General features: G+C 46.6%; 2 protein-coding genes across 2 annotated transcripts; both read right to left on the bottom strand.

Annotated features, from left to right (window-relative positions):
- Positions 1 to 1,970: 1,970 nt before the first annotated feature.
- LOC109752786 (uncharacterized) lies at positions 1,971 to 3,471 on the bottom strand. The gene is made up of 3 exons (XM_020311688.4): positions 3,334 to 3,471; positions 2,392 to 3,223; positions 1,971 to 2,258 (listed from the first exon to the last, which is right to left on the bottom strand). Exons 2-3 carry the CDS (start codon positions 3,117 to 3,119, stop codon positions 2,123 to 2,125), a joined length of 864 nt encoding a protein of 287 aa, XP_020167277.1. The 5' UTR covers positions 3,120 to 3,223; positions 3,334 to 3,471; the 3' UTR covers positions 1,971 to 2,122.
- Positions 3,472 to 3,887: 416 nt separating this feature from the next.
- LOC141027839 (uncharacterized) lies at positions 3,888 to 4,445 on the bottom strand. Its single transcript, XM_073505362.1, has one exon. The coding sequence runs from the start codon at positions 4,443 to 4,445 to the stop codon at positions 3,888 to 3,890; it is 558 nt and encodes a 185-aa protein (XP_073361463.1).
- Between the last annotated feature and the right edge of the window lie 5,572 nt (positions 4,446 to 10,017).

The following is a 10,017-nucleotide window of genomic DNA, read 5'->3' as shown; positions in this document are numbered from 1 at the left end:
CAAGAATCATTCAACTCCTCCATTGTCGCCTTCTTCACCACAGTGTCTGCCTTCTTGTGCATGTCTTCGATGCTGCTGAAGTTCGAGCACACTTCCATGGTGTTCTTGAACTTGATGCGGTCACCGAGCGAGCACATGAGGAAGAAATCCCTCCATCCAATGCCCCAAGGGAAGGGGTTGGGGTTGGAGTTGGAGTTCATGGTGACGGATAGGAGGAAGAGTGATAGACAGAGAAGAGGGAGGGTTAACTTAGTGCGGTTATGGTTAAGTAGTGATCTTTGGGGTGAGTAAATATAGGGGCTTTGGACGGTAGGTTTTAATGCCGATGAACCTTTGAACTTTGTGCTCTTCATAATGCCATGAACTTTGTATTGTTCATAACACAGATCAAGACAGAGAACAATGAGAAGGGCAAGGAGGTGGTGCGCCGCCCATGGAGAAGGGCAAGGAGGTGGTGCCGCCCTCGGAGCTTGTGCCAACCACGCTCGAGGAGGTGCCGGGCACGGACAACGACGCAGTAACGGAAGAGCCCCCTAGTGGCAAGCGCTGGAGCTACGGGCACTACCATGAGGAGGGTGGGCCAACACACTTCTGCAAGGTCATCCTTGCCCTGAATCTCGAGTGCATTCCAATGCCCTTAGACTTCACCAAGCACTTCCCGGCCGTGCCGACGGAGTTCAAGCTCAAGACGAACACCGGCTGCTCATGGAGGGTCACTGTGAGGCTGACGAACAGTAGGGCCACCCTCGATCAGGGTTGGGCCACCTTCGCCACCGTCCATCAGATCAAGATCGGGTACATGGTGACCTTCAAGTTGTTGACCCCCGACACGCTCAAGGTCATCGTCTTCAATGACGACGACATTGAAGTGGTGACCAAGTGCGGGAGGCACGACGAGGCCTTCGATGTGAACGTATAGGACAGCTCTCCGTTGCTCCAACTGGTTTAGTATCGACTATATTGTACTGCTTTGTTTGAAAACTACTATGTTTAAGTGTCATACTATGTTTAGAACTGCTTGCTATGGTTTAGAATTATGTTGGAAGTGTGGTAGTATGTTAAATTGCTTACTCCTTGCTATCTTTTGTGTGTCTTTGGGCTGTTCTACACGCCCATATGTGCTGGTAACCTCACCACCTCGCCGAAAAGGTTACCAGACAATAGACATTGCATGAAACCAAACACCATGCTTTGTGTTTTCACTTAAACAAGCGGCCAACCAAACAAGCCACCTTTCGTTACGCCCGTTGTAGGCTAGAAGGTATGCGGTCAATCAAACTAGATGCAGATGTTTTTTTTTGCCTGTTTTCCGTCGGCGAGGCCGGATTTGGAAGTGTAGGCTATTATGGCAAAAAATGCTACGAGAACCAAACACGTTCTTATGTATTTGCTTTCAGTTTAGCTAAATGTCAATCGACTGATTTTGAAATAGGGTCAGTCGGTTTTCAAGAGATGGCCGGAGTGAGCCGGAGGTAAGGAAGGAGAAGGAAGGGGCTCGCGGGAGGACTACCCCAGTATCTAACTTAGGGTTCAAGGTGGGGGCGGTGGTGGTGGGGCGGTGGTGCACTTCGTCGGAGAAAAAACTTAAACGAGGGCGGGCCTAGAGAGATGGTCGGGGCAGCGGCTAAACCGTCGGTGGGGGGCGGTGGTGGACGGCGGTGGTGGGGGCCGGTGGTGCACTTCGCCGGAGAAAAAACTTAAACGAGGGCGGGCCTAGAGGGATGGCCGGGGGCAGCGGCTAGACCGGCGGTGGGGGCGGTTTCGGGGAGGGCGGGAGCGCTGCCGGCCGCGGGTGATGGTCGCAGGCGGTTCGGCCGGCGGCTGGAGAAGAAGAAGAGATGGAGGTAGAAGAAAGGTCGGGCGCCGTTGGATTTCGATCGTGCGTTTGAAAAATCGACTGACCTGATTTAAAAAAGTCAGTCAACTGACGTGTAGCCTCACCCATTTGCTTTTAGCCAGCAGCATTTGTGTTTTGTTTCCTTGCCGCAACTCGCAAATTCTTTTATTAGAACGTAAGAACACGCCAAGACGCCTAGCAATCTATGTGCACCCTTCCACAGCCGATCGACAACATGGAGTTCAATGGATTCGACATGTCCAAACTTCCCTACCCATTCCAAATTCAGGACCATCGGCAGTCGCATCCGCGGCACGCGCAGCTTGGCCACCACATCGACGGCCAACAGCACCAACAAGCCTCCGCCGCCGCGCCAGTTTCCGCCGCCGATGCGTCCGTCTCCTCCAACGCGGCCGGAAGACTGCAATTGAAGCCAACATTCGCAGGTCAGGACGACGAGGGACACAATTAGCAGGTATTCATTGGATACAGAGAAACCGCGCACGCAGTGCAAACCATGCGAGATACTGAGCGTCGGGAAGACGACCGTGTACCTGCGCGGGCCGGCGACGCCATCGGCGGTGGCGAACCTGACGGACTTCTTGTTCATGCTTGTTCTGCACCCCGCGCAGTCATCCCTCACGCACAAACTCCGGCTGGAGTTTCCTGTCGACATCTCTGGGACGGCCGGCACCCTCGCGACGGTTGAGACGCGGTGGAACACCCCAGCGTCGTCGTAGTAGAGGTCGCCGACAAGGTAAAGCGGGCCGTCCCCGCCGGAGTTTTCCAGCTGGATGCTGAACAGCTGGTCGTTCGAGGTGGCGCTCCATTGGGCGGGGCACGTGGATTGCGTGCGGAACATCGATGAAGGGAGCCTCTTCGGGTCGTACCCAGCGGGCTGCCCCTGCGCCATCATCGTCTGGACTGCCGGCGGCAGCGTTGCCGGCATGAACTCGTCGGGAGAGGAAGAATAGTCGTGGTCCGCCGCCGCCTCGACGTGGTGCAAGCTCTCGTAGGAGGATGTGGAGGACAAGGACGAGTGCCGGTCAAGGTCGAGTGCGGGAATGCTCTCGCACGACGAGCTGCTGGATAGAGGTGAGGACGACGACGAAGCGGACGACGACCGCAGCGATTCGGCCGGCGTCCAGAAGGAGTCGGAGTGGGAAAGCTTGTGGTCGTGAGTGGTCTCGACGCTGCCGCCGCTGCAGGAGTACGAGGGCTGACTCCTCGGCGCCGGTGCCGGTGCGCGCGCAGAACCGTTGTCGTGGTCCATGACCGCCATGGCTGCGTCACGCGAGGTCGTGATCGTGACTCGGGATGATTAATCGGTTCGTCGAGTCCGTTCTGGATCAACGATGGAGAAGGCGGCGTCACGACGCCGCAGATCTACACGTACAAGAGAAAACAAATCAAATCTTGTCATTTGGAAGCGAGAACAGAAGAAATGAAATCGAAATTGAGAGAACAAATCTCCAAACATGATACTCCCATCCTACCTGCTGTGAAGAGCTAAATGGGCACATATGGGATTGGTCGGAACTCGGCGGCGAGAGGCCGGCAAGGAAAATCCAAGAAATGGAGCTCCGACAAGAGACAACAATAGCCGGCCTCGCTTTTATATGCTTGGGAGTTGGGATCGATGAACGGGGAAGAGGACAGACCGTTTATTCCAGGGAAATTTAGGCGCTGCCGTTTGCTGGTAGCCCAACCTACTTTTGGCCAGGAAAAAGCGACGTAACAAAACTTGCGATCCACATATTCCGGAATAAGCCCAACACCAACGAACGATCCCAAACGGATGCCCGTTTTATCCGGATTTTGTCCGTTTTGAAGCGATAATAAAACCGTATCCGCCCGGACTTATGTTCCATCTTATCCGCCCCAAGATCAAGTACAATAAAATTAAGCACAATAAAATAGTTTAGATCAAACACAAAAACATGTTCAAAAGAGTCTTTTATTACAATCTAATTAAAATTTTAAAAGTATCAAATAGTCTTACAAAACTATTCAAAGTTTGTGCACATGAAAAGAGATTAAACCGATAGATCTACTGATTGCCAATGTGATTCCACATGTGCTCAACCAAGTCATCTTGCAGCTGCGTATGAGTGTTCCGATCATGCATCTCACGATGAAATTGGACAAACTGTTCAAAGGTTGCAGGAGGTGGGTGCTCGGGCTCAACATTCTCACCCTGGAAATCAAACCCTTGGTCGTAGATGCTGCCATTACGCTCATACTCAACAATCATGTTGCGCATGATCACACAAGCAGTCATCACCTCCCAAAGCTTCTGAGTGCTCTGTGTCAATGCAGGGTGTCGAACAATACCCCATCGAGACTGAAGCACACCAAATGCACGCTCCACATCTTTCCTAATACTCTCCTGCATTTGGGCAAACCTCTGTCTCTTCTCTCCTTGCAGATTGGGATGGTCTTTCACAAGAGTGGACCACTGGGGATAGATGCCATCAACTAGGTAATATCCCTTATTGTAATGGTGGCCATTGATCTCAAAGTTGACCTCCGGGCAGTGGTCTTCTGCAAGCCTTGCAAACACTGAAGAATGCTGAAGAACGTTGATATCATTATGAGAACCAGCCATGTCGAAGAAAGAATGCCATATCCACAGATCTTGTGAAGCCACCGCTTCAAGTATGACGGTGGCACCTTTCACATGTCCCTTGTACTGCCCCTGCCAATCAAATGGACGGTTCTTTCACTTTCAGTGCATACAATCGATGCTACCGAGCATGCCCGGAAAGCCCCTCTCGGCATTAATCGTCAACAACCTCTATGTATCAGCGACATTTGGTTCTGTCAGGTATTCAGGACCGAACACTGCCACCACGGCCTTGCAGAAACTATACATTGAGAGGAGACATGTGGACTCACTCATACGCACATACTCATCCACAAGATCACCGGAAATTCCATATGCAAGCATGCGAATAGCCGCAGTGCATTTCTGATAAGAAGAGAAGCCAAGCTTGCCAAGGGCATCTGATACGTCTCCAACGTATCTATAATTTTTGCTTGTTCCATGCTGTTATATTATCATTCTTAGATGTTTTACAAACATTTTATAGCAACTTTATATCTTTTTTGGGACTAACCTATTGACATAGTGCCCAGTGTCAGTTCCTTTTTTTCTTCTTTTTTTTACTTCGCAGAAAATCAATACCAAACGGAGTCCAAACGCAACGAAACTTTTTGGACATTTTTTCTGGACCAGAAGACACAAGTTGGGCCAAGGAAGTAACAGAGGTGGACTTCGAGGGGAGCACAACCCCCCTGGGCGCGCCTGGGCCTCCAAGCGCGCCCTGGTGGGTTGTGCCCACCTCGGCCGCCTCCCGCACCGCCTCTTTGCTCTATAAATACCCCAGTATTCCAAAAACCCTAGGGGAGTCGACGAAACACAATTCCAGCCGCCGCAAGTTCCAGAAACCACGGATCCAATCTAGACACCATCACAGAGGGGTTCATCATCCTCATTGGTGCCTCTCCGATGATGCGTGAGTAGTTCATTGTAGACCTACGGGTCCTTGCTTAGTAGCTAGATGGCTTCCTCTCTCTCTTTTGATTCTCAATACAATGGCCTCTTGGAGATCTATTTGATGTAACTCTTTTTGTAGTGTGTTTGTTGGGATCCGATGAACTTTGAGTTTATGATCAGATCTATCTTTTATCCATGAAAGTTATTTGAGTTTCTTTGTTCTCTTATATGCATGATTGCTTATAGCCTCGTATTTCTTCTTCGAATCTTTGGTTTAGTTAGCCGAGATTCTATGAGCGTCTACCAACCAAAATGTTTGCCTCGCCAACTGGTCATCCGAGTCTCCTGAACCCGGATCTATGAGATTAGAGACACATGAAAGAAGATTATTCCCACGACAGTTAGATCCTTTTTGGAGGATGACTGAGGTATCCACGAATCACTCCAAGTGTCAATGCTCTGACCGTCCCCAAATCCTCCAGATATAGCCCCTCCTCAATGTGTCCACTCCTACCATAATACTCTGCCATGTGTATGATCCTTTTCTGTCCGAAGTAGCATTCATCAGGTCTCCCTCTAGGAAATACTTTGCCATGAGAATTACTGCACATAAAGATTCCGGGTTGTCAATCAGCCGCCAAGCCTGTTTAGCTAGCAGTGCAAGATTGACACAGTGGATATCCCTAAATCCCATGGCTCCTTGCTTTTTTGGTATACACATCTTCCACCACGCGAATCAGTGCATCTTTTTCTGTGTTGCATCATCACCCCACCAAAAACTTGATATCACATATGTGATTCCTTTCCATTTTCTTTTGGAATTTTGAAGACCGACATCGCGTAAGTTGGTATAGCTTGAGCAACAGATTTTAACAAGATCTCCTTACCTCCTCAAGATAAACACTTCTCCTTATAGCCCATCAGTCTCTGAATTAGGGGGTCAATCAGATACTGAAAATTGTCGCTTTTATCAAGGCCTGGGGTTGCTAATAACCCCAAGTATTTATCATTTAATGCTTCATCATTATATTAAGTGTAGTACACATCGCTGCCTTCATATTCACTTTGGTTCTAGGGCTGAAAAAATACTTGATTTATCCATTGACAAGTTGTCCTGACACTGAACAATATCTATCAAGTATATATTTCAAGCAAGCAACATTCCTCTCATTTGCCTTCATTAAAATTAGAGTTTCGTCTACAAACAAAAGATTCATAATTGCAGGTGCGTCACAACAAACTTTTACTCCCTCCAGTTCTCCATTTTGTTCATCATTTGATAGTAGGGTCGTAAGAACTTCCATACACAGCAGGAACATATACGGTAATAAAGGGTCACCCTATCAAAGCCCTCTGGAAGGCATGATGGTTTCTGTTACAAATGAATTAAATTTCACCTTGTATTCCACCGAGGACACACAAGTCATAACCAGATGAACCCAATAGGCGTGAAAACCCAGCTTCCAGAAACACCCACTCAACTCTGTCATAGGCCTTATGAAGGAAATATGCCCGAGAGGCAATAATAAAGTTGTTATTTATATTTCCTTATATCATGATAAATGTTTCTTATTCATGCTAGAATTGTATTAACCAAAAACTTAGTACATGTGTGAATACATAGACAAAACAGAGTGTCCCTAGTATGCCTCTACTTAATTAGCTCGTTGATCAAAGATGGTTATGTTTCCTGACCATAGACATGTGTTGTCATTTGATGAACGGGATCACATCATTAGAGAATGATGTGATGGACAAGACCCATCCGTTAGCTTAGCATAATGATCGTTTAGTTTTATTGCTATTGCTTTCTTCATGACTTATACATGTTCCTACGACTATGAGATTATGCAACTCCCGAATACTGGAGGAACACTTAGTGTGCTATCAAACGTCACAACGTAACTGGGTGATTATAAAGATGCTCTACAGGTGTCTCCGAAGGTGTTTGTTGAGTTGGCATAGATCGAGATTAGGATTTGTCACTCCAATTGTCGGAGAGGTATCTCTGGGCCCTCTCGGTAATGCACATCATTATAAGCCTTGCAAGTAATGTGACTAATGAGTTAGTTGCGGGATGATGCATTACAGAACGAGTAAAGAGACTTGCCGGTAACGAGATTGAACTAGGTATGGTGATACCGACGATCGAATCTCGGGCAAGTAACATACCGATGACAAAGGGAACAACGTATGTTGTTGTGCGGTTTGACCGATAAAGATCTTTGCTACCTCTTGAGCACTGCGTTGGTTTTCCCTTGAAGAGGAAAGGGTGATGCAGCAAAGTAGCGTAAGTATTTCCCTCAGTTTTTGAGAACCAAGGTATCAATCCAGTAGGAGGCCACGCACGAGTCCCTCGCACCTACACAAACAAATAAATCCTCGCAACCAACGCAATAAAGGGGTTGTCAATCCCTTCACGGTCACTTACGAGAGTGAGATCTGATAGATATGATAAGATAATATTTTTGGTATTTTTATGATAAAGATGCAAAGTAAAATAAAAGGCAATAAAAATAGCTAAGTGTTGGAAGATTAATATGATGGAAGACAGACCCGGGGGCCATAGGTTTCACTAGTGGCTTCTCTCGAGAGCATAAGTATTACGGTGGGTGAACAAATTACGGTTGAGCAATTGACAAAATTGAGCATAGTTATGAGAATATCTTGGTATGATCATGTATATAGGCATCACGTCCGAGACAAGTAGACCGACTCCTGCCTGCATCTACTACTATTACTCCACACATCGACCGCTCTCCAGCATGCATCTAGAGTATTAAGTTCATAAGAACAGAGTAACGCTTTAAGTAAGATGGCATGATGTAGAGGGATAAACTCATGCAATATGATATAAACCCCATCTTGTTATCCTCGATGGCAACAATACAATACGTGCCTTGCTGCCCCTACTGTCACTGGGAAAGGACACCGCAAGCTTGAACCCAAAGCTAAGCACTTCTCCCATTGCAAGAAAGATCAATCTAGTAGGCCAAACCAAACTGATAATTCGAAGAGACTTGCAAAGATAACCAATCATACATAAAAGAATTCAGAGGAGATTCGAATATTGTTCATAGATAAACTTGATCATAAACCCATAATTCATCGGTCTCAACAAATACACCGCAAAAGAAGATTACATCGAATAGATCTCCACAAGAGAGGGGGAGAATATTGTATTGAGATCCAAAAAGAGAGAAGAAGCCATCTAGCTAATAACTATGGACCCGAAGGTCTGAGGTAACTACTCACACATCATCGGAGAGGCTATGGTGTTGATGTAGAAGCCCTCCGTGATCGATGCCCCATCCAGCGGAGCTCCGGAAAAGGCCCCAAGATGGGATCTCACGGGTACAGAAGGTTGCGGCGGTGGAATTAGGTTTTTGGCTCCGTATCTGGTAGTTTGGGGGTACGTAGGTATATATAGGAGGAAGAAGTACGTCTGTGGAGCAACGTGGGGCCCACGAGGGTGGAGGGCGCGCCCAGGGGGATAGGCGCGCCCCCTACCTCGTGCCCTCTTGGTTGATGTCTTGACGTAGGGTCCAAGTCCTCTAGATCACGTTCATTCCGAAAATCACGGTCCCGAAGGTTTCATTCCATTTGGACTCCGTTTGATATTCTTTTTCTACGAAACTCTGAAATAGGCAAAAAAAAACAGCAATTCTGGGTTGGGCCTCCGGTTAATAGGTTAGTCCCAAAAATAATATAAAAGTGTATAATAAAGCCCATTAATGTCCAAAACAGAATATAATATAGCATGGAACAATAAAAAATTATAGATACGTTGGAGACGTATCAAGCATCCCCAAGCTTAATTCCTGCTCGTCCTCGAGTAGGTAAATGATAAAAACGGAATTTTTGATGTGGAATGCTACTTGGCATAATTTCAATGTAATTCTCTTAATTGTGGTATGAATATTCAGATCCGAAAGATTCAAGACAAAAGTTTAATATTGACATAAAAATAATAATACTTCAAGCACACTAACTAAGCAATTATGTCTTCTCAAAATAATATGGCCAAAGAAAGTTATCCCTATAAAATCATATAGTCTATCTTCACCACACAAAGTATTTAAATCATGCACAACCCCGATGACAAGCCAAGCAATTGTTTCATACTTTTGATGTTCTCAACCTTTTTCAATCTTCACGCAATACATGAGCGTGAGCCATGGACATAGCACTATATGTGGAATAGAATGGTGGTTGTGGAGAAGACAAAAAAGGAGAAGATAGTCTCACATCAACTAGGCGTATCAACGGGCTGTGGAGATGCCCATTAATAGATATCAATGTGAGTGAGTAGGGATTGCCATGCAACGGATGCACTAGAGCTATAAGTATATGAAAGCTCAACAAAAGGTACTAAGTGGGTGTGCATCCAACTCGCTTGCTCACGAAGACCTTGAGGAAGCCCGTCATTGGGATATACAAGCCAAGTTCTATAATGAAAATTTCCCACTAGTATATGAAAGTGATATCATAGGAGACTCTCTATCATGAAGATCATGGTGCTACTTTGAAGCACAAGTGTGGTAAAATGATAGTAACATTGTCCCTTCTCTCTTTTTCTCTCATCATTTTTTTCTCTCTTTTTTTGGGGGGCCTTTTCTCTTTTTTTATGGCCTCTTTTTTTATTTAGTCCGGACTCTCATCCCGACTTGTGGGGGAATCA

This window comes from Aegilops tauschii, chromosome 1 (genome assembly GCF_002575655.3).
Source record: "Aegilops tauschii subsp. strangulata cultivar AL8/78 chromosome 1, Aet v6.0, whole genome shotgun sequence".
Lineage (NCBI taxonomy): Eukaryota > Viridiplantae > Streptophyta > Magnoliopsida > Poales > Poaceae > Aegilops > Aegilops tauschii.
Note: the sequence above shows the minus strand (reverse complement) of the source record. Positions and strands in the feature narration are given on the sequence as shown.